Here is a 24,206-nt window from a genome sequence, read left to right on the forward strand (position 1 = left end):
TTTTATCGTGTATCAGTAGGGCATGCAGCCCAATTTTATTCTAATCACCAAAATCATGTTCAAGGCTCATACCTTCACATCACTGAGCACTTAGATACCAGGAGAGACCTGAAACCCCAGGTCCCCACTTCTTTCCCGGAGGGACTTATTTCCAAACCTATTTTTTTCTCCCCTAAATTTTATTGACATTGTTCATTTTCCTCTTAATCTGTAGAGTCAGGAATTTATGATATAGGCTTATAAGGCCTCCTGCAATCAATATAGAGTAGAACGGTGAGAGCTGCTAAAAGAGTCAATGGTTACTCCTGCCAGGCATAGTTCTGAGTGCCTGGTTTCACTGACCCTTTTAATCTTCCTAACAACACTAAGGTGCAGCACACCCCCATTTTACAGATGACGATAACTCAGAGGCACCTCAGGCCCGATCCTACTGTGTGGCCAACATCTGTGTTATGCTGCCTCTGATCCTATTCTCACTTATCACATGCTGTTCCTGAAGCAGAGGACTTGGCTATATAATTTTAAGTACAACAGACTCCATTGCTAACTGTGTTTTAGCACTTGGTCCACTCTGACCTTAGATTCTTTTCTGCCCACACGTTGTGTGTAGCTAGTTATAGGCTGTTCTCTATGAAACCGTTGGTGTTTCCTCCTCCAGTGTTTTCTTTTGAGGCAGTCCCAGTAATCCCATCTTACTTGTTAAAGTTTATCCTCATTTTCTGGGTACAGACTTAAACCTACCAATCTCGGTTTTTATATTCCCTCAGCCTGATTCAGATCAGAGGCAAAGCTTTCCCTCAGTCGACGGCCCTGATTTAGGGAGGATCGTTGCTCTCTGGTTTCCCCTCTAAAGCTGATTTCTGAGGATTTAGGTCAAGGCCTTGCCACTTAAATGATGGTCCCTGGTCCAGCAGCATCAGCATCAATTAGGAGCTTGAAAGAGAAACAGAACCTTCTGGCCACTCCAGACTTGCTGAATGAGCATTTTATCCAGATCACCAGGTAATTCATATGCACTATGAAGTTCAAGAAGCATGGAACAGGGGACATCTAAAGGCCTTATAGCTGTACAGTTCTATGCTGCTATGACAGATGTGTCCACAGTTACCATTTACCCTTGGCTCGACTGTTTGCTCTGTGGGCTTGGGCAATTACTTGGCCTCTTTGTGCTTTTGTTTCATCTGTAATATGGCATTTGCTTCAAAGCATTGTTTTGTAACATGCCCAGAACAATACTTAGCACACAGGAAGCACTCTAAGAGTTAGCTGTCTTAATACTGAATAAGCTTTCATGAATGCTTTTAGAGTCCCAATTTTAGGTCAAGCAGGAGGAAGAACAGATCTGGCAATGGGCAATGGAATCACTTCCCTGGGGCACGGGGTTTTAGAGGCTTCTGCGTCTCCCAAGTGGGAGATCAGGAATTTTAGGCCTGGAAGTTCTACTGAGTGGCCCGCAGAGGCCCCCATCTTTTTAAGACCTTGGGACACAGAGTTGATGTGCCTTCTCCCAGCAATACCTACTGCGGTGGGCTCAGTGGCAGGGCTGCCTGGGAGTGAGATCCTGGCTCTCACCAGGCCGTGCCAGGCCAGACTGCACTGGGGCGCTGGCTGCCTGGAGGGCTGCGGGAAGAAGACCGTGAAATTGGTGTTAAAAGCCCATGAAGACAGGCAGGAATGAAAACAGCATGAACCTTGTGGAAAATGAACGAGCATTTCTTATTAATGGACAGAGTGTCGGAGAAGGTCTATGGCCTGGTCTCATGACACTCACATGTTGGTTGTATCAAATTGCTCCTATTTTCTCCAAGCCTGTTTTGCTCTCCTATCCCTAGATGGGGGATATGGCGGGGTGGGATGGAGGGGGCTGTGCTCTCTTGCTAGCTTGGAGCCTCAGGTCACATTCTGCGCACACGTCCCTCCAGAGCCTCCAGTTCAGCCAACACCTCCTTGGGCAGATCCTGATTGACCTGCTCTGTCAGGTAGCTCCGAATGTCACGAACCTCTTGTTCCCAGAAGTCCTTGGGGAGCGAGAATAGCTGGGTGGTGTCTACGGCTCCTAGGCCCTTGAGATCCAAGGCGCCTTCCTTTGGCACCAGCCCGATGGGCGTCTCTCGGGCACTGTCCTCTCCCTCTAGCCGCCGGCAGATCCAGTCCAGCACCCGAGCATTCTCTCCAAAGCCTGGCCACAGGAAGCGGCCCGCCTCATCCCGCCGGAACCAGTTGACGTGGAAGATGCGGGGCAGCCGGGCCCCCTTGCGCTCCTCCATGCTCAGCCAGTGTTCTAGGTAGCGCCCGAAGTTGTAGCCAAAAAAGGGCCGCATGGCAAAGGGGTCGTGCATGATGACCTTCCCTGGGGAGGGAAGCAAGGAGGGTCAAGACTCTTCCTTTTTTTTTTTTCTTTAAGATTTTATTTATTTATTTGACAGACAGAAATCACAAGTAGGCAGAGAGAGGAAGGGAAGCAGGCTCCCCGCTGAGCAGAGAGCCCCATAGGGGGCTTGATCCCAGGACCCTGGAAACATGACCTGAGCTGAAGGCAGAGGCTTTAACCCACTGAGCCACCCAGGCACCCCAGGACTCTTCCTCCTTACTGAAGAAGACAAAAGACACCCTGCCACCGGCTGGAGGGAGTGGTTAAACTTTGGTGGTTCTGGAATCTTCCTCAGAATAGGGTGAAGAGAAGAGATTGGACAAGAGACACATGGGGAGGGCAGGCAGGAGGAAGGCCTGCCTCAGGAAGGGAGAGGAGCAGTGATGTGGGTACCCAGGAGAGGGGCACAGGGAGGGCACCCACCTTTGTGTTCAGCTGCGGCAGTGGACTCCGAGCGCATGGCACTGCCCACAAACACGCCATGGCGCCAGCTGAAGGCCTCATATACCAGGGGTACTCCTAGAACACAAGTGACCAGGGTCACAGGCAACTTTTCTCTTTGGACCCTCACTCCATCCCCTCTGGTGATCTTGACTCCTGGTCTCACTCTCCTAGGACTTCTGCTTTCCCATTTTCAAATCCCATGCTTCCCCCTAATTTTGAATTCTCCAGGAAGAGCTCTAGAGACAGAGAGCCACAGCTGGCAATCCAGGTTGAGGCCTTTTTTTTTTAAAGATTTTATTTCTTTATTTGATAGACAGATCACAAGTTGGCAGAGAGGCAGGCAGAGAGAGGAGGAAGCAGGCTTCCTGATAAGCCGAGAGCCCTGATGTGGGGCTCCATCCAAGGACCCTGGTATCATGACCTGAGCTGAAGGCAGAGGCTTTAACCCACTGGGCCACCCAGGTGCCCCCAGGCTGAGGCTCTAAGTACAAGAGGGAAGTGGGCCCTGAGAGAGCCAGGCCCTTTACTGAGAAGGCATGCTTACCTTTGGGTCTGCGGCCTCCAAAGATGATGGCATCAATGGGGACACCCTCAGGGGCCTCCCAGGCTGGGTCCATGATGGGGCACTGGCGAGCCGGGGCACAAAAGCGAGAGTTGGGATGGGCACAGGGCTCCTTGTCCCCTGGCAGGGAAAAGACAACTACTGTCACTTCCAAGGATTTATCCACTCCCTCTGCACGCTTTTGCATGCACTCTTGCAAAATTTGTTTGCGTCATCAATGCCCTGCAACCTTGGGTGGTGAGGAGCAGGGAGAAGGGAGCCAGGACATCTCCCCCAAAAGATCAGGTTATTTATCGATAACAGTGCTGAAGCCAAGCTATGTGAGAAAGAATGGGCAAAGAATTGGGGTTTACCAAGATCCCACTGTCTATGCCAAGCTATAGCTACTTGGCACTGACCAGCGCTCAAGAGAATGGGCTTAGATGTTGGCAAAAGGTTAGAACAGAAAATTTATCCCAGAAATGATTTCTTTATTTTTGGAATTATTATTTTAAGAAACACTCAAACACACCTAAAGGAAAAAAATGAGACTATCCAATTGGTATTTCAGACAACTGACTTTCCATCAGCAAATAAGGGAAGATGGGATCTCCTGAGGAATTCAAAATGTAAACAGGAACTGATCTGGAAGCTAGCAGAATGCTGGTGATTTCCCTGGGTCAGTGCAGACCCAGATGGAGTGACAGGGCTGGAAGTCAGACATAACCTGGACAGGCCTAACCTGAGGGGCGCAGGTCATCTGGCCTGTCAGTTACCCTGGAGAAGGGATGGGAACAAGTCAGTGGTACGTGTATAAGGCACCACTATGGTACCCCGAAGGGACATAGTGTCCTCTCTGCTGAAGGGTGCTGGTCAGACCTGGAGGGAGAGGTGATCAAGGGAGTTTTCAAGCCATTTCCCCCCACCCTCCGCCACTGTGTCCCCTTCCCCACCCCCAGCTCCGGTGTGTAAGAGCCTCTTGCACTTCCATGACCTCCAATTCAGGTCCCTGGGGCAGGGTATTATTCCGGGAATTGCAGCTGGGCACAACACACCCTAGTTACACACCTGAAGCTAGAGATGATGAAAGGGTTGGGGAATGAGCCTGCGGGGAAGTAGGAACATTTCTTGGGTTTCTTAGTTGGGTGGGGAGGCCGAGGTGGACTTAATGATGGCGGAGGAGAAAGTGAGGGGTGATTAGATAAGGAGGGAGGCACGCTCAGCCAGTCCAGGAAAACGTGAATGTTGGCTTAGCGACCACAAGCATGCTCTCCCCAGGATGCCCCTCTTTGCTACCATACCTAGGTCTCAGGGCTCTCCGACTGAAGAAGGTCCAGAGTGCAGGGGTGGGGGAGGAACAGGGCTGCCAGGCGCCAGGGGCAATGACAGGCTTGAGAAATAGCTTTTAGAAGACGCTAAAGAGCGGGTCTGATTTTGCCTGGAGGGCTGATGGGGGGTGTGTGTTAGGAGGACCGGGAAGGGTGAGGCTAACAACACTGACCTTTAATATTATTTTTTAACAAGATTTATTTATTATTTTAGAGGGGAGCAGAGGGGGAGGGAGAGAGAATATCTCAAGCAGACTCTCCGAGCAGGGAGCCGACAGGGGTGCCATCTCACAACCCCAAGATCATGACCTGAGCTGAAATCAAGAGTCACTTAACTGGCTGAGCCACCTGAAAATCAAGGCCACTTAACTGACTGAGCCACCCAGAAGCCCCAACACTGACCCTTAGACAATGGTTATTATACAGGAGATGGTGGAAGCCAAGTGGCAGGGGGAGGGGCAGGCTCCCTCCTTCTTAACGGGTCAAACTTTATGTACTGTGCTTTGAGCCCAATTCCTTGTGAAAAACTTTCAAAACAGTCCTCACCTTTTCTTTAAAAAACAAAAAACAAAAAACAAAAAACCCAGCTTATTTTTAAGGAGAATTTGCTATGTATTTGGCACTGCGCTAAAGCCTTTGCATGTACTAATCAGCCCTCCAGCAGCCTTATGAGATAGCTACTTTGGGAACCACCTCTACGTAACTGATGTGGAGGGCAAGCAACTGAGTCAGACCCAAAGCCCGCACTTGGCGGACTTGGGACTTGACCTCAGATCTTGCTTGGGCTGGAAACTGGGACTATTCATAACTTCCTGTGCCTCTCAGAGGTCCTGGAGGATGGCTGCAGGTTGTGGAGAAGGCTTTTATATCCTCAAGGTGATGAGCCCGGGGGGCTGTGTCACAGCTCCCCCACCCCACATACCGGGTTTCCAGGGTCTGCCCAGCCAGGAGGTCACGGTGACACCAGGTGGAAGAGGCTGGTCAATGCCCTCCCAGTACACTCCACCATCGCTGGTCTCAGCCACATTGGTGAAAAGAGTGTTACTCTGGATTGTGGCCATGGCATTGGGATTGGTGGTGGCGGAGGTGCCAGGGGCCACCCCAAAGAAGCCATTCTCAGGGTTGATGGCCCGGAGTCGACCTGTTAGGAGAAGTGACAGAAAAGAGCCAACCCGGAAGAGGTGAGAGGTGCGGCCATGGAAGATTCTATTCTGCTCCTCCTCCCCGTATCTAATGGGGAAGGATTTTTTTTGTCTCTAGGGTGTCTAGACTGCTAGGAGGTATAGGGCAGGTCCCCCAGGAGCAGTGGAGGGGAGACTCCTATATTCTAGTAAAAGCCAGAACCGAGAGTATGATGCCAAGGGCCTCTCACCATCACTGTCAAATCTCATCCAGGCGATGTCATCCCCCACACACTCCACCTTCCAGCCCGGCAGTGCTGGCCGCATCATGGCCAGGTTAGTCTTGCCGCAGGCACTGGGGAAGGCGGCCGCCACGTAGCGCTTCTTCCCCGTGGGGCTGGTGATACCCAGGATCTGTGTGTTGAGGAGAGAGGGAACAAGGAAGAAGTCACCAAAGGTCAGTTATGGTCTGCACAGAAAGGACAGTTACGGATTAACAGGGAAGACAAATGTTTATTCACGAAACAGGTGCCAACGCCTCGCCACAGGGCTAGGGTGGTGGCAAGTCAGAGCTTCAGTCACTGGGGCAGAGTACCTGCCCACCAGCTTGGCAACTGGCAGTGGGGAGGTGAGGCCAGGCCCCACCCTCGCCCTGCTCACCAAGGCTGCTGGGATCCTCACCAGGCCCTCACCAGCATATGCTCCGCCAGCCAGCCCTCATCCCGGGCCAGCCGAGAGGCGATGCGGAGGGCAAAGCACTTCTTGCCCAGCAAGGAGTTGCCGCCATAGCCGCTGCCGAAGGAGACGATCTCCCGCTGGTCAGGCACATGGCCAATCAGGGTCTTCTCTGGGTTGCATGGCCACTGGCTCACCGGCTCCCCTGGGGACAATGGGGTCATGGGCTGACTGTTGGCAGGGGCATCAGGAACTGGGGTGTTAGGGGCTGGAAGGATCAGGGCTGGCAGGAGAGACACTTAGGAGTAGTGGTGGTGCCAATGAGTGGCTAAGGCTCCCCACCTCCTAACAGCCATTGGCTCCCATGTCCCTGTTCTGGGACAAATGACTTTTCTCAATCTTGTGCAAACTGCTCTGCCAACATAGCATTGCCCCCAGCCCAGACTGCTGCCCTGGGTTTTGGGACTTAGGTGTTTCACTAATGAGGATGGGTAGAATTTGGGGTTCCCTCTGAGGGCAAGCAGGTCTGTATTCTCCCCTAGGCACGGCAGGCGCTTACCTTGTCCAGTCAGGGGCTGGCCCACAGAGTGCAGACACTTGACAAAGTCGCCATCTCCCAGGGCCCGAAGCACAGGTGTCCCCAGCCGGGTCATAATACGCATGCTTGCTACCACGTAGGCTGAGTCAGTAAGCTGCACTCCGATGCGGGACAGTGGGGAGCCCACAGGACCCATGCTGAACGGAAGCACATACATGGTCCGGCCTGTGGAGGAAAAGGCCACCTGGATGAGGGGTTCTAACCTGCTCATACTTTCGGCGTCCCTGGTTCTGTGTCCCTGCCCCGGTTACCCTGCATGCAGCCCGGAAACCTCTCATCCACAGCTTGCTGGAACTCAGCTGGGGACATCCAGTTGCCTAGTTGCCCACGGGCCCCACCAGCGGGGATGGGCACTGTGTCCCGTTGAGAAGGAGTTACAATCACCGTCTTGCTCTCTACTCGCGCCACATCCTTGGGGTCCGTGCGGGCCAGCCAGCTGGGGGAGAAGGGGTTATCAGGAAGATGTGGCCAGCCGATCTCCCTCATCCCCAGACCCAAACTTTCCGGTCCAACTTTGACTCTAGGTCTTCTGTGGGCCTGATTTCTTCCCATCGGTCTGCACCTCAGTGGCCTCCTCCAGATTTTGTCCCATCTAAGGGGCTAGTTCCCTTGGCCTAGCCTTCTAAAGGCTCTTGGCAAAAACTCTCTAAACTTGGGAAAGGAAAGAAAAAAGGCAAAGGTTTTTACATATATAAGCTTCTCTCCTTAACATAAAAATACAGACCAGTCCCATTAATTCCTGATTCTGTTTTCCCCAAAGGTCCCATTCTTGCTCCTTCCATTGAGATGGTCTCTTTAAATTTGATTTTTGTCTTGCTAAATCCACAGAGACCCAGTCCAAGCAGCTACCCCCGTCTCATGGTTATGGGGATCAGGGCATACCAGTTGTTGTACTTGGGGAGCTTTCGGATGAGTCCCTGCTTTTCTAGAAGCGCCAGTGTGGCAGTGTTCTCAGCCTCAGTGCCATCACAGATGTGGATGCCGTCTGGTTGGCAGAGGCGGGCACTGCGCTCCACAAAGTCTCGTACCCCAGCAGGCAGCTGGCCCAGATCTCCACTGAGTACTCGCAAGGTCTGCATGCTGCGCCATGAGGACCAGCCCCAGGGGCTCAGCCCAGGCCAGCTAAGCCTGTAAGACAAGGAACAGAGAGGGAATGAGCGGGGTGTTCTCCTGGCAGATGGGCAAGTCAAGGGGACGGGAAGCTTGGGGGCTGCCAGGGAGTGCGCTAGAGTGGGTCTGGGCGCAGGCCAGAAGGGCAGGTTGGAATAGGTGTGTGGGATGGGTTTGGTCCACCTATCTCGTGGCTTTCACGAGTCTTGGTGAGGGACAGGTGTTGCCAAGTGAGCATACAGGCACATGCTGGCCTATGTGGGGTATATGCGGAGGCATGTTGATGTTACTGCATACCCATGTATAACTGTGTCTGATTTATGCTGGAAATATGAGGTGCCCTGTGGCCCAGGGTCGATAAGCTGTGCCCTGCTGACAGCTTCATGTGTCTGGTATTTGAAGCTCTCATCCTGTTCTTCTCCTTCTCAAGCATAGTTTTCATAGGTTAAAAAAAAAGCAGCTGTTTTTCCTTTTTTTCGTCCGATGTGTATGCTGTAAGACTGTGAAAGCCTCAGCAAAGAACCCAGTCTTTGAGATGGATCGGTCCCAGGTTTCTAGATTAGGGCTCTTACACAGAGAGTGGGTAACTGGATACTGGGATTCCAGGCATCAGAGCCAGGGCTGCCCACCTGGGCCAACAAGAGTTTCGTAAGATGTTGCCATTAGGTAGGTATCTTTGAACTGGGTCGAAGGCTGATTGTTGCAGAATGTCACTGGCTGGGGTTCATGTCCATTGCCGGGAGGGCAGGGTCCCTGTTGTCTGTCCCTTCATACTCCTGGGAGAGGGAAAGCAGGGTCGCTCTGATTGGCCTAGACCCAGGGTGGAGTAACCCAGAGAGAGCAAACGCCAAGAGGGGGAAGTTGCCCTCCTCCTGCGCCAGGGCCTTGCCCACCAGAAACTGCTCCACACTTCAGACTGCATGCCACTGTCCCTCCCCCTAGAGGTCACATGCCAAGAGAGCTTTGGGTGTTAGCAGTAGCTGGGGAACATCAGACTGCGAAAAGCTTGAACTCAGAGGCTGTAAGCCTGGGGAAAGGAGAACCCTCAGGCCACGGAGGTGGGAGCTGGAGCCTGGCTTCCAAAAGAGAAAGAGGGATGGACACCCAGTGTGGCCACAGGGGCAGAGGAAGAGGACTCCTGAACATTAATTTGAAAGGCACCCAGTCTTGGGGAGAACTTCTCCCCCCAGGGGGCCTGGTTCAGGAAGTCCCTGGTGATGCTCCCCCACTCCCGTCCAGTCCCCTAAGTGGGACCTTCTCCTTTTCCTCTGCTCCAGAGACCATCTCCAGGGCTGGCAAAGCAGAACCAGCTGTGGGAGAGATATGGGGTCAGCTCAGACTTTGTGACAAATCCTGAGAAGGGAGGCTACAGAGGAAAGACAGGAAACTGTGGAAAAGAAGGGCCTAGGGACTCCGGTCCTGGACAGGGGCTGAAGCCAGCCACATCAGAATTGAAGGCAACTTGTTCCCCTCTTCCACCCTGATTTCCTCCTTCCCCTAGCCCCAGGTCCCGGGCTCCACCGGGCTTCCCTCCAGGTTCCAGTTTCCCGGAGGGCGGAAAATAAAGGTTTACCTTCTACCTTCTTTGGGGAGCTCTGAGCTCAATCCCCCAGGAGTTCATGCACCCTTGACCCCGGGGCCCTACCGCTTCTGAACGCAACTGAGGCACAAGGGTTACATCTGCAGAGGAAAGGAAGAGATGAGGAGACAGGGCTCTGCGGGGGCGAGCGAGGAGGGGGAGGAAGTTCTGAGAGTGGCAGGTCGGGACCGCGCGGTCTGAGACCAGCAAAGCAGGGAGGGGGAGGAGGTGACGGAAGCGGAGAGACCCAGAACGGCACAGGCCGCCCCAGATCTCCCGCGAGACGCCCGGCCCGAGAGGCCAGGGATCGAGAAACATTCGCTCCCGGCCCGCCGCCTCCTCCGCTAGGAAAGGGGGCGAAGGCGGGCCGGCAGGAGAGCGCCCCTGGCAGCCCCGGGGGGCGAGCGCGGCGGAAGGTGCGGGTCGGCCCCGGGCTGGGGCTCACTCACCGCAGGCCGGGGCGATATACAGCGGCCATGGCACCTGGGCGGGGGCTGCAGGGTGGCCAAGAGAACCGAGCAGAGCCGGGGAGACACGGAAGGCGGGGAAGGAGGGAACGCAGCGAGTGGAAGCGAAGGCTGGCGGGAGGCGCTTAAAAAGGAGGCGGGCGGGAGGGGGCGGGGGCGGAACCTAGCAAGGCCGGCGCGACCCTCTCTCCGCCTTGCGATTCGGCAGGCTCCGCGTGTCCCCGGGCTCCAGGCCCCAAGCCCGCCCAGGCACCGCCCTACGCCCTGCATCCTAGTCCCTAAACCCGTTTCTCCCATTGGGCAGCTGGTCCCCTCGGCTCCCCGCCTCCGCGAGGCTTCTCCCCCCGCCCCGCCCGGTCCCCTGCACATGATGTAACTTTGAGGACTCTTGCTCCTGAGAGATAGGGAGTGGGAGGCACTGGGGTGTCAAACAAGCCAGAAACGAGGGGCGAGGCCAGGGCAGGGGCCCATGGAGGCTGGAAGTCCAGAAACCGGGGGTTGGACATTGTCTTTTCCCTTTTCCTGGGACTGACCACTCTGAGACCCAGACTTTTCTGTTTTCCAGGGCCCCAGGGCTAAGGTTCCCTTGGTCCCCAGCTCCCACATCCCTGTTACTTCTGCTCCTGATGAGGGCTCTCTTCTGCCTCCCTATGAAATGGTGGTGCCTGTCCACCCCAGAGTCTTTCCTTTGGGCCTCTTCCCTCGCTGTTCTTGCCACATTACCCTGGAGAACTAACTTGTCCCACCCAACCACCACGTAAAAGTCCTCAGATAATTTCTCAAGTTATATCTCCATCCAGATATCTCTCTGCAACTTGAGACCACCGGGTGTCACCCCAAACGCCATAGGGCCTCCAACTCAAACATGTCTATGGTAGGCACCTGCCCAGCATTGACACCACCTTTCTGGTAGTAGCACCCTGACGTTCCTTTGGGGAACTACCTCCTCAGTCCATGAGATCAGATGGGTCTCCTGCGGGTAGGCTCTCAGTTCGGCCAATTTGTACGTCCCTCACTTTGGCCACAATGATTGGGAATGTTCAGGATGGACATGAGGTCCCTCTTGGGGGCTTTTTGTGTAAACTTTCAAAATGGGCTCTCTTTCTGCTGGGGTTGCTGAACTGGTAGGGTATAAACCCAGAGCTGCTGGCTGTCAGCTTGGCACTGCAAAGCAGGAACCAGCCCTAGATGGAAGCCAGCCTGGAGGAAGCAGAGCAGAGGGATGGAGAGCTACAGTTTCCTGATTTTGGTTATAAGTCAACAAATTTCTTCTCTTGATCAAGCTAATTGTCAGTGGATTTCTGCTATTTGCAACAGAAACGATGCTGATTCTCAGGTTTCTCAGAGTTCTGTGCTAGGACAAATTGGGACAAGGAGAGCTGGCCTCCAGCCTTGGGCTTGCTGTTGGCTATCTCTTCACCCAGCCCCCGTCCTGGACTGAACCTCATGGGTATATATTTGGGATTCTTTCCTCCAGTCCCTCTATCCAAGCTCTGTCCACACCTACTCCACTTTGAACAGCTGCCTCTTTCGCCACCTTTTTAGGCCTAAAGGTATGCATGCTGGAGGCAGTATGGATCTACCGAAGGTCATCATCTCTTCCATAATCCTGTGCCTGCCCTCATGGTTCCCCATCTAAGTGAAAGGCACCAGCCTCTAAGCAGTTGCCCCAGTGGAACCTGAATAAGTCTAGGCTATTCCTGGCTTTTCTTCCCTAGTCAGACACCAGGAACTTTGGATTTGTACTTTCTAATCAGCTCTCAGATCTCTGTCTATTGCCATGGCCACTGCCTTAGTTCAGGGCTTACCTCTCACCTGGCTTTGGGTGATATCTTCCAAGACACTTCTTGGACTCCCACCTCTCCAAATGCCATCCCCTCTCCCTTCCGGCAAGCTACCCTCCGAACTCTACACATAAGTTCACTTTGATGAGTTAAGAGAGAGATGGAGAATGTTTATTGTGTGGACACTAGGCAGGGCTCTGCACCAGGAGCTTTATGAATCATTTTATGCAGTTTCACAACCATCCTATTTTACGTATGTGGACACTGAGGTCCAGAGAGGTTGTCATCTTCCCAGTGTCACATAGCTGCTCAGCAGGAGAAATGGAATCTGAATCCAAGTCTTTCTGACTCTCATTACCAGGTCTTTTTTCCCCCTTCTAATCCTAAACTGTCCCCTTGATATATAATTTTTTTTTAAAGGTCATATCACTTTCAGGCTTAAAATCCCTTTGAGGCTTTCTACAATGTGGTAACTGATGTCCTTTGTGATCGAGCTTCTATTTATCCAACATTTTCACTGTGACCTTCCTACTTGCCACCCGCTCTCCCACGTACTCAACGGCAGTTTCCAGAGCACTTCTGCCAACCCCTTCTGCCTTTCAGATTTATTTATTTTTATTTTTTAAAAAGATTTTATTTATTTATTTGACAGACAGAGATCACAAGTAGGCAGAGAGGCAGGCAGCGAGAGAGACAGAGAGAGAGAGAGAGAGGAAGAAGCAGGCTTCCCGCCGAGCAGACAGCCCAATGTGGGGCTCGGTCCCAGCACCTGGGATCAAGACCTGAGCTGAAGGCAGAGGCTTTCACCCACTGAGCCATCTAGGCAGCCTTGCCCTTCAGATTTAAATTAAACATCCCCTCTTAGGTGAAGTCAGTTTAACTCTTAGAATTAACTTCTATCTCATCTGTGTTGGTTTTATAATGTATACATACCTCCGTTTTTTAACTTCTCACGTTTTACTAGAGTTACTTTTGTTTTTCTATAATCCTTACTTAAGTGTTAGCTCCTTGAAAGGAGGACCCAAATTTTAGTGTTCCTGGCCAAATCTGGTGTACAACATGCAGCTAATAAATGCTGTTTGAATCAAAGAATAAACAAATCTCACATTCCTGAACCCTTCTCCCTCATGGTGTCCCTCCTTAACTTTAGGGGCTCCCATGAGTGTTTCCTTGTAGTGTTGATTCTCTTTATTTGCTACACTTTCATACCAGACCTGGCCCTCTGCCCAGCCTGGTCTACCAGCTGGCCCAGGGTTGGAGACGCACCACCACCAGGGGGCAGGGTGTGACCAGCCTTGCCCGGGCCTGCATTTTCTCCTTCCTGGGGCCCTCTGGGTCTGGCTTTGGACATCCTACAGACCTCCTACATGTGTGTGGTGTGCCACCTAGATCCTCCGCATAGGATCCAGGTGGTCATTGTCCCAGCTTTGGAGTGTTGGCTGCTAATGGCTCACAGCTGAATACTTCCCTGAGAAATACCTGTGACTGGAAGGAGCAGTCTCACCAAATATAATAGCCCTCTCCTGGGGCAGTGTGTATCCAATGACCAGCTGATGCAGGGGTACAGGGCCTAGTCCCCTTTCCTTAGTTATCTCAAAGCATTTCTGCTTTTTCTGATGTCCAACCCTGTTTTTCTCTCTGCTCTTTCTTTCTTTCTTTTTTTGAGAGTTTATTTGTTTATTTGACAGATAGAGATCAGAAGTAGGCAGAGAGATAGGCAGAGAGAGAGAGAGAGGAGAAGTAAGCCCACCACCGAGCAGAAAGCCCGATGCGGGGCTCAATCCCAGGATCCTGAGACCATGACCTGAGCAGAAGGCAGTTGCTCAACCCACTGAGCCACCCAGGTGCCCCTCTCTCTGCTTTTAGAAAGAACCTTACTCCGCCCCCTCAGGGGACCACCTGTATACAAGCTTCCATCTCAGAGTTTGTCTCCAGCTTCAGATATCTGCTAAACTCCACTTGGATATTGCATTAGACCCCCAATCTGACTCTGATTCCATTTTGCCCTCCTCCACACTAGATCCAAAGCGATCTTTACAAACACAGTCCGATCGCATCACAGTCCTGCCAAAAGTTCTTGAGTAGCTTCTCCCTGCTCTTAGAATAAAGCCCAAATCCTAAACTTGGACTACAAGGCCCTGCTGGATCCGGCCCCTGCTGATATCTCCACCCTCAACTACCACCATTCTTCACATGTCCTTGGTTTCTACTCTCTGGCTACATTGGTCTTTTTACTTGTTCGTTTTGTACACGTGTCTCTTTCCTGCCCAGAGCCCTTGCATATATTGTTCTGGCAGCTTGGGATCCCCCTTTCTCCACACCCCCAGACACGGTCACTTCTTGCTCACCTGACCAGTCTCAGTTTAATGTGACTTCATTAAACAAGCTGTCCCTGTGATGCCACCCCCCCCCACCAATTAGATTATGTCTTCATGAGAAAAAATCTTCTAGTGCCTGCCCTTCTCCTTCATAGGAATCACCTCACTTATAATGGTTTCTTTTCATGTAGCTCCTCCCTAACATATGTGGGGCAAGAGTACAAATAGGGGCACCTCGATGGCTCTGTTGGAAGAGCAGACGACTCTTGCTTGGGGTTGTGAGTTTGAGCTCCCTGTGAGGTGCAGAGATTATTTAAATAAATAAAAATGTATAAAAATAAATAATATATAAAAATAAAGAAAGAAATAAAGAATGCAAATACAGGCTCACAAACCTTGTGTTTAAATTTTTTTTAAAAGATTGTATTTATTTATTTGAGAGAGAGAGTGAGCAGAAGAGTGAGGGAGAGAGAACCTGAGGCAGACTCCACACTGAGTGCAGAGTCTGATGTGGGCTCCGTACCACAAAAGCAAAAGTGAGATCACGACCTGAGCCAAAACCAAGAAGTTGGCTGCTTAACTGACTAAGCCGGCTAGCTGCCCCCTTGGGTTTTAAACATTTAAAATGTAGAACTTGGGGCACCTAGGCGGCTCAGTCATTAAGTGTCTGCCTTAGGCTTGGGTCATGATCCTTGGGGTCCTGGGATGGAGCCCCGCAAGCTCCCTGCTCACCGAGAAACCTGCTTCTCCCTCTCCCACTCCCCCTACTCGTGTTCCCTCTCTCATTGTGTCTCTTGCTGTCAAATAAATAATAAAATCTTAAAAGAAATAAAATGTAGATTTATGCTAAGAAACTGTTAAATAAAATATGTTCTATTCTTTTGCCTTGATGAATATATACATAATGGTCCGGGATGTTGTTCAAATTTGAATTCAGATTTGGACTTTATTCGAGTCCTCAGGATTCTATGGTAGAATGTGGTGGTAGGGGAAGAGGAAGCATTGGGCCATGGGCCTTTGGGCCTGCTTCTTTTTCCACTCCTGACACCATCTTGTACTGTGAGGGCCCTCATGGGCACACATGTGGATCTCTCTGTCTACACATCCCAATTCTGTCTAAGACCTCCTGCAAATAGTCACCATTGGCCAGCCTGTGGGTCTAGGGGTGAATGTACCAGTAGTGTGGTCCACTCCTGCAAAGGCCAACCCAGGTGACCTAAGCAGAATGGTCTGTATGGGTCCTAGAAGTGGGCTTGGGGAACTTCGAACAGGGAATTGCTGGGTATCTGGAGTGTGGTCCAGAAGAGGATTGGGCATGGGTGGAGGAGGTCTGAATTCCTCACCCCGTGAGGTGGGACACAGCTAGAATGAAGCCTTCCAAAAGCACAGGGCCCAGGGCAGGGACCACTCTTGCCTGGACCTACGGGCAGTAAGTTGATGTTTCCTTATTTCATCAGTGTGTACACTCCATGAAGGGAGGGCTGGTATCAGTCTGATTTACCGGGGTGTCCCTAATGCCTAGCACAGTGCCTGGTGCTTAATGAACACTTGTCAAATGAATATAGCAGGTAGATTTGGAAGAGGTTTGAAGATTTGGATCCATTACTGAAGATCTAGATACCAAAAGCCAGAACTTACAGGGCTTACAGGATCTAATGGGCTCCAAAAATTGGAGGGCAGGACTGAGGAGGTAGTGATGGCACTCCGGATTACTGTCTGTGTCTCCTTTCCTCCCTCTTCATTTCGTGCCCCAATTCTCCCAGCCCTTCACCTGCCTGGCCTTCCTCCCCCAATTGTCCAACATGCCTCTGTTTATATCTTTCTCCTTTTTTGTCCTTTGGCTGCTGTGCCTCCTCTGTGGCCTGACCACCTATCTGCGTGTTCCTCTCTATTTCTTTCTAGCTCTTAGTCCCCAGTCTTAACTTTCCTCTGACCCTTCCTTCTACCGCCATTGCTTTTCTGGTCTCTTGCTCCTAGCACCCCCTCTTGTTACCACTTACTCCCTTCTTGGTCCTCTCCAGAAGACTTTCTCTTTTAGTTTGCCATGGCCCTTTGCCTGCCTCTTCCATGGGCCTGCATCCCTCCAACTTCTCTAACAGAAATCCCTGGAGAACCCCAGCTTGTTCTGCCCTCCATCCCAGGTCGAGCCCCCTCTGCTAAGCCTTCCTGCCTCCCTTCCTCTTTTTCATCATTTCTGCAGTCTGCCTCCTGTTTCCCAGTCCCCAGAAGTCCTGGAGTCAGTCACTCTCAGTGTGCATCTCCCAGGCTCTGGGTACACCCCCACCGAGAGGACCCATTAACCACCTCCTGGGGCCCCACTGGTCACCAAGGCCTCTCGTCTCTGTGCCCTTGCTGCTTTCCTCTGGCCCAGCCCTCACTGCCCAAACGGACTCCTTTCCCTAGTCGGTGGCACCTGGTCTGAGCCCTGAGCGGCTCAGTTTGCCTGAGCTTGTTTAGTCTGACTCTTTTAGCCCGTTAGCAGCTTAGTAACCACCCCCGCTTGAGCCCTCCAGTAAACAAGAAGATCAGCACAGATCTGACAGCTGCTCGGGGGCAAATGTCTGGCCAGGCCAGGCATGGAGAAAGGGGCTACATTCAACACTTCCTACTCTTTCTTCAACTCAGGAAGTTCTGGGCTCTTTTTCCTGGCTATGTGCCTCAAAGCCACATTCTGTGGATGTGTGTTCAATTCCCTGTCTCCATGATCCCCATTCCCATCTGTGGCCTTGTTCCCAGGCCTTGGTTCTGCAAAAAGAGGTGGATCCAGGCAATTACACTGAGAAACCTTACTACTTAAATCCTGACAATGGTCTCTAAGGTTCTCTGCTCCTTGAAATGCAGGACCAACGTGGGAAGAGAGTGATGTCATCTGATCTAGGTCTTTTTTTGTGTGTGTACTGAGCATGGTAAGAGAGACCACAGGTGTGCACACAAACGCGCGTGTACACACATACACACACACACACACAGAAAGCTGTGTTAACTGTAGGTATTCCGTAGACCAGTGGTTCTCAAACTTCAGTGTTCATCAAAGTCCCCCAAGGGCTTATTAAAACACAGATTTTGGGGGGGTCCCCTATCCAGAGTTTCTGATTCAGTGGGTTTGAGGTGAGCTCAGAGAATATGCATTTTTAACAAGTTCCCAGATGCTGCTGCTGATTGGGGGAACCACACTTTGAAAACTACTGTTCTCATCTGAATCCACCAGCTGGGACCAGGTTAATTTTTATAACTGATGATCCTCGGGGCTGATGGACACCCATGTCTCTCTCTGACTTGGGACAGGGGGCCTGTTAACCCCATAGGAACATTTGGGTATCCTCAGCAGGTAGGGAATAGCCCTTAACTCCAGGGTTCTATTCTAGCCCACACCTTGTTTTAAACAGCTTCAGACAGGTTTAAACACCTCCTTAGCTAATTCCTAGTATCCCTGTTCCAACTTCTACTCAGGGATGAGAGCTCTAAGAGGTGTTAGGGGATTAGGCTGAAAATGTAGGTCACCCCCCAGCCATCTGGGAACCAGGATGGTGAGAGAGGAAGAGACAGGGACAGAGATACACGCAGGGAAAAGGGGAGAGGAAGCAGAGGGCGTGTGAGGGCAGTTGCAGAAGTGTCTCGGATGGATTGGTGGTGATTAGATTCCTGTGTCCCGAGGTGGCCCGGAAGGAAGGAACAGAGATCCCCACTCTCCCTTCTGCTGCTCCTTCTCCTGAGCTGGGCTGCTTGTCCCGGGACTGGGTCATCAAGAGTGGGAGAGGCTGAAGATTGGGTGGCCAAGTCCTGGACGTTCACTGAGGGAACCGTTGCCTGTCTTTCTGATATGATAACTGTGAGGGACTTGGGGCCTCACAGTGGGAGTGAGGCAGGGGACAGAAGTGTGAGGATTCCTGAACACAGAAAATAGACTCAGCTAGCTAGGTGAGGGTGGGTTCAGGACTGCCTGGACTCCTGCAAACACTGCCAAGTTGCTGTAGAGCGTTGGAGGGTGAGGGCACTGGGAGCTTCCCTGGGCCTCTTTTCCAGTCCCATGTTCTCAGTTGCTGAGGGCTGAGGGTGGTGTTCACAGGGGGGTGGCTGGCCAGGCCAAAGCACTCTCAGTACCCCGGGAACTGAGCGTCTGAGAGACCGCTCATCAGGAAAGAGCTTTGTTGGGGAAGATGCCCCCTTCCTTCCTTGAGAACAGGTTTACTTGTCCTCTCCCCTCTTCTCATTCCCCCCAACACCCAAGGCCAATAAGATATGCAAATGATCCCCTTACCTCATTGGCTGGAAGCCTGAGGACCCCAGATGACCTCAAAGCGCTGGCCCTTTAAGAGCATCCCCGTGGACTTGGTGCCCACAGCGCCTTGTTCTGAGCACGGAGGCACCAGACCCCACTCAATGGGGTCTCCAGTCTCTGGGGAAGCTGTGCCTGCTTGACACTGACACTCACATCATTTCTACCATCCCCCAAGTGAGTATATTCAGGGCCTACCTTCACGCCAGGCCTCTCACCTACAACCTCCTCCTCCGTCCCCTGCTGTCTGCTTTCTGTTGTCGACCTTCAAGAATCCTCACACTTCTGTCCCCCGCCCCACTCCCATCCTGACTGGCTTTGTGTCCCTCACTGCTATCACAGCAGGCTGATAACTAATCCTCCTCACTTATCTCTTCATTCAGTTTTCTCTGGACAGTGTTTCACCGTCTCCTCCCTGCTGGGGATCATTCCTTCAATCTGTGTCTTTGTTTCTACTGCCCCTGTCCTCTCAAGGGTGAGGGGCTCGAGAGAGAAGGCAAAGACCCTTCCCTGGGACAGGAAGAGAGAAGTGCTTGTCCTTCCTTCCACCTCTCTGGGCAGAGCCTGAGCGTCTGAGCTGTCATGAGAAAGGGGGCTATCTAGGCTTGGGGTGTCAAGATGGAGCCAAATGCCAAGCCCCAGGGATTAGCACTCCCTACCTTGCCCCTTTGGGGGCTGGCAGTGGGGCTGTTGGTACTGGGAGCTGGGCTCCAGCTTGGGAATTCCAGGCTGGGAGGGATCTCTGAGGTCACCTAGCCTGATGTTCCTCAGGTGAGTACACACTCTGTTGTTGATAACAGGGAAGAGAGAGCTCCTCGCTGACGTAAGTTTGGGACACTCTGGGTTGAGGTTGAACAGATGGTTTACTGAAGGATTTCTCAGATTAATATGCTGCTATGCTTTGTGAACCTGTAGAACATGGGGATAGGAGGCAGCATTTCTCAAAATTATCTGAGCATCAACTTCTTCTTGGATATTTTTCAGACTTAGGGTTTCCCAGAATACTCTGGGAAATGGGAAAGTCTAACTGCCTTTATTGAACGAAACAGGAAATGGGAGTCAGAATGGGGGAGGTGATCTGTCCAAGTTTGCACAACATAGCAGGTTCTGAATAGAAGGAGGAAACCAATTTTGGTTGGTTCCCTTTGGAGATATTGGCTTGGGGAAAGACGGTCACCACCCAGTCCTGATCTTTCTAGAACCAATTCTAGAACCTTTCTTTTCTCTTTGGAACATCTCATGCTCCTATAAAAGGGATTAACTGATTGACTAACCCATAGAACAGATGTGCGCTGAGGCCCTTCTGTGTGCAAGGCATCGACCTAGGGTGTTTTGAGAGGTATAACAATGCATTATCTCTACATTAAAATTCACGGCATACACGCCTTCCCATTGTCCAAAAATAGACACGTACTCTGTCACAGTTAATTAAGCAAAAATTTTTTGATTGCTTGGAAATAGAATAATGTCTCTTGAGATGACAGAGCCTCTCAGTATGCCCCAGCACTAGAGTTGGAAGTACTGCCATGTTCCTCTTGTTCTTCATAGCTTGTGGAAGCACCAGTGGGGCGAGGGGCCATGCTGTATGTCCTCTTCCTCATTCATGCCTCTAAGCTGCCTGCCCCCAGTCAGAACCCCCTGCCACCTGAAAAGTTGTTCCAGCCCAGAGGTGACTCTTTAAGAAACAGCGTTGCACCATCACCCAGGAATTTCCAGAACTCTGGCTCTCCAGGGCACTTGGGCCTTGGGAGAAGCACGTTCCAGTGAAGGAGGCTGGCAGGCAGGCTCCAGTTCTCCTCTGTTTTTGCAGGTGCACCCCTCCCAGTCCAGCCTCAGGATGGCACTGCCTCCCAGCCCCCTGGCTATGGAATATGTCAATGACTTTGACTTGATGAAGTTTGAGGTAAAGCGGGAACCCTCTGAGGGGCGATCTGGCCCCCCAACAGCCTCACTGGGCTCCACACCCTACAGCTCAGTGCCTCCTTCACCCACCTTCAGTGAGCCAGGCATGGTGGGGCCTACGGAGGGCCCGAGGCCAGGCCTGGAGGAGCTGTACTGGCTGGCCACGTTGCAGCAGCAGCTGGGAGCTGGGGAGGCACTGGGGCTGAGTCCTGAGGAGGCCCTGGAGCTGCTGCAGGGTCAAGGTCCAGTCCCTATGGAGGGGACCCACAGCTACTACCCAGGGAGCCCGGAGGAGACAGGGGCCCAACATGCCCAGGTGAGTGATCAATGTGTTGGTCTGAGGGGTGGCAGGGTGAGGGAGAACAGCCCAAGAAGGAAAGGAGAATTCCTGGACAGAGTTATGGATTGGGGAAGAGACAGAAGGCAGGAGAAAGGAAGGGCCCTTGAAAGAAAATCAGGTAGAGGAAACTACCTTCTGCCCCCTCCCCTTTTTCCAAATGGAGAGAAATGAGTAGTCCCAACCAGGAGGAAGAGGGAGAAGGTTAGAAGAGTACCAAAAGGGGAGAGCTGAGAATTAATGGGGAGCAGTTCTTTACGAGGAGGTAAATATACTCCCATCTGTGGAAACCAGGGAAAGAATTGTGTGTGGAATGGAGTTCATACTGTGGGAACGGGAATAAGGTTGGCCTTTTCAAACATCGTGCTTCCCCAGCCCCCAATCTTCTCAGGAAGGATTGGGACTCATCCTATTAATTATAGACACAGATGGGGGTGTTGAGGGCTTTAGGATGTAATCCAAATCCCTTAAGGGTCACAGGGTTGCGGCCTTCAGGACAGGGGAGAGAGGTGCATTGGTAGGCGGGGTCCGCCTCGGCGCGTGTCCACTGGACACTAAAAGTGCCTGGAACCTAACGCTAAGCACAGCGCAGGAACGGCGCGGGTTCCAGACGTGCGACTGGCTCGCCCGACCGTGGGAGGCGGGGCCTGCGGCGCGGGGCAGACACAAAGGGGCGCGCGTTCCCCAGGGAGGAGGGGCTTGTCGGGACCTGGGGCGGGGTCTGGACTGCGAGGTGGATATGGTGCGCCGGCGAGCATCCGGTAAGGCGGGGGCCGAAGGCGGAGCTTCCCGGGGGCGGGGCAGTCCCACCCGCGACACGAGGTTGGAGCTGGGCGGGGCCCCGCGCTGACCCGCTCCCCGCCCGCTCCCTCTGCAGCTGGCCGAGCGGTTTTCGGACGCGGCGCTGGTGTCGATGTCTGTGCGGGAGCTCAACCGGCAGCTGCGGGGCTGCGGGCGCGACGAGGCCCTGCGGCTGAAACAGAGGCGCCGCACGCTGAAGAACCGTGGTTACGCGCAGGCCTGTCGCTCCAAGCGGCTGCAGCAGCGGCGCGGGCTAGAGGCCGAGCGCGCCCGCCTGGCAGCCCAGCTGGACGCGCTGCGGGCCGAGGTGGCCCGCCTGGCCAGGGAGCGTGACCTCTACAAGGCTCGCTGTGACCGGCTGACCTCGAGCGGCCCTGGGGCCGGGGACCACGCCCACTTCTTCCTCTGAGCAGCTAGGGGCCTCGGAGTGGTGTCGTAGGAGGGTGGGGGGCACCACCCAGGAGGCCACTGTACCGTTCACTAGATGGTTACTGAGCGCCTTCTGGCGCCAGACACTCCGTGGTGTGACTATACATAAATATCCCCGAACTTCCTGGCCCCTCAGGGCATGCTCCGAGGTTAGATGCTGGTCATTTTCTGGGAGAGAAGTCTAATCACGCAGGCAGCCCAGAGCACCCTCCAACTCCCGTTCCACCCCACGTGACCAGGACGCTGCGATCTGGAGGAGCCAGTGCCGGCCACTGTGTGTGAGGGGGAGGGTGGGGAGGTGTGGCTGATAGCTGGGTAACAGTGAATGGGAGGCGAGGGAGGGGTGTGACTCCCCCTCAGTTTAGATTTTAATTCAAGGTTTTCAACCTGTAGTGCATTAAGGTGGTAATTAGCAATGAAGCCATGTTTTCCTTCCGAGGCTTGTAACTCCCCATTTTAGGACGACTGCATTTTCAAGATTTCAGTTACCAACAGCAAGACAGTCTAGGAACTCTATCCAAGAAGCTTTCCTCCTACCCAACCCGGTGGCCTCCAGGGCCCAGAGCAGCAAACGCCTGAGGAGCTTTGGGAGTGTTTGGTGTGGGCTGGGAGAGACCCCTGGGCAGGAGTCTGGGGACCTGGGTGCCAGTCCCAGCTCTGCCATGGGATACCTCTGTCACCTTGAGAAAACCACTTGCTTCCCTGGTTTTTGTTACCTCCTCCAATCCTGGGCTGGATGACTTCTAACACCTTTACAGTTTTGGTATCTCCTTGGTGTGGGGCCCCAAGAGTCTCCCCAAGTAGCCCCCAGGAGAACCTCACCAAAGGGACTTCCTGTCCTGCTCCTGCTTCCTGATTGCAGCCTGGTCAGTGGAGGAGCCCACACACCGGTCCTCCATTGCTTCCTCCAGGCTGCCTTGGCCTCCAGACCTGTGTAAGGTACCCTTGCTACCTCCTGCCTTGCTGAGGGCTGAGGTGAGATTTTACTCAGTATGACAAGATGCTGAAGGAATGAGGTTTTTGTGAATTAAACTTGAAGTTCAGGCAGAACTTTATACTATTGGCTAAATGTTCTTACCATTTAAGAAGTGTTCATTCTTTAGCCTTGCTCCTCGTGTGTGTGTGTGTGTGTGTGTGTGTGTGTGTGTGTGTGTGTTGAGCCGTAGTTCTGGAGGCCCAATGAAAATGGGGTAGAAGGGTGCGGATTGGGCCAGATGGAGCCTCCTCCTACCAGCACTGCACAGAAGCCCAGGAGCATCAGTGACTGGGCCAGGCCTGCCTATGGCTATCCTGAGGTCCCATAGTTGCCATGGTTACACAGCCCTCTGGTTCATCTGCCTACAGAGAGAGTAGGTGGGGGGGGCGGGGGAGTGCTCTGGGCAGAGCAGAGGCATTGAACTGGGAGCAGCTACCTCACCAGCCACTGTCATAGGTCCCCTAAGGGACATAATAAATAGGAAGAAGCAGTTGAGGGTGGGGAAGAGGCTCCCATATGTCTCTCTTCCTTTCTGCCCCCTCTATCCACCCCCTCCCCAGCTGTCTTTTCTCATCACAGTTCTTGTTCCCTCCTCCCCCTCCTCCAGCCCAGCTCGTCCCTCTTCCACTCAGGAGCCTGCAATATCTCCTCCATCTCCCCCAGGATTTCTTTTTCTTTCTCTTTCTCTCTCCTTTTCCAACACTGGCCACTGGCCACCCTCTCTGGCTCTGGCTTCTCTCTCCTGAGTGGCTCACAACACCTTTGTCCTCTCCTTCTTCGTTTCCTTCCACACATATCATTGAAGGGAGAGGCTAGGGCAGAGAGGGTCCCTCCAGGATTCGTTGTTTCTTCCCTCGCTCCGGATATCACCTGTGTTCTCACCCTCTGGAGCATCAGTCCAGACCCAAAACTGCTCTTGCACACCTTCCTTAATTGGTTGAGGCCTTGCACAGCACACACACAGGCAGAGAAGCCATCAGCAGGCACCCACCCCCATATGCACAATCAGCCCACGTATCCATACACCTGGGGCTCAAGATGAGGCTCACACAGAAGTTGCACACCCGTGATTAAGAGTGTGGGCACTTCAGTCAGATGGGTCTGGGCTCAATTCCAGGCTCACCAGTTCTTTGCTGATGGGTGGATTTA

At 52.8% G+C, this 24,206-nt stretch overlaps 2 protein-coding genes across 6 annotated transcripts; one reads left to right on the forward strand and one right to left on the reverse strand.

Moving 5' to 3' along the window:
- On the reverse strand, positions 1-18,829 carry PCK2 (phosphoenolpyruvate carboxykinase 2, mitochondrial). 4 transcript variants are annotated; one of them, XM_044231716.1, is made up of 11 exons: positions 10,217-10,280; positions 8,818-8,964; positions 7,961-8,206; positions 7,330-7,514; positions 7,040-7,243; positions 6,498-6,685; positions 6,057-6,219; positions 5,607-5,825; positions 3,360-3,497; positions 2,795-2,890; positions 1-2,350 (listed from the first exon to the last, which is right to left on the reverse strand). In XM_044231716.1, exons 3-11 carry the CDS (start codon positions 8,155-8,157, stop codon positions 1,896-1,898), a joined length of 1,845 nt encoding a protein of 614 aa, XP_044087651.1. In that variant the 5' UTR covers positions 8,158-8,206; positions 8,818-8,964; positions 10,217-10,280; the 3' UTR covers positions 1-1,895. The 4 variants fall into 4 exon arrangements, with proteins under 4 accessions (XP_044087651.1, XP_044087653.1, XP_044087652.1 ...); XM_044231718.1 differs by lacking the exons at positions 8,818-8,964; positions 10,217-10,280 and adding an exon at positions 18,811-18,829; XM_044231717.1 differs by lacking the exons at positions 8,818-8,964; positions 10,217-10,280 and adding an exon at positions 10,398-10,417.
- On the forward strand, positions 18,606-23,131 carry NRL (neural retina leucine zipper). Of its 2 annotated transcripts, none has more exons than XM_044231730.1 (3): positions 18,606-18,789; positions 20,423-20,830; positions 21,729-23,131. In XM_044231730.1, the coding sequence occupies exons 2-3, from the start codon at positions 20,450-20,452 to the stop codon at positions 22,059-22,061; spliced, it is 714 nt and encodes a 237-aa protein (XP_044087665.1). In that variant the 5' UTR covers positions 18,606-18,789; positions 20,423-20,449; the 3' UTR covers positions 22,062-23,131. The 2 variants fall into 2 exon arrangements, with proteins under 2 accessions (XP_044087665.1, XP_044087666.1); XM_044231731.1 differs by lacking the exon at positions 18,606-18,789 and adding an exon at positions 19,063-19,435.
- Positions 23,132-24,206: the final 1,075 nt, after the last annotated feature.

This window comes from Neovison vison, chromosome 13, assembly GCF_020171115.1.
Source record: "Neovison vison isolate M4711 chromosome 13, ASM_NN_V1, whole genome shotgun sequence".
Lineage (NCBI taxonomy): Eukaryota > Metazoa > Chordata > Mammalia > Carnivora > Mustelidae > Neogale > Neogale vison.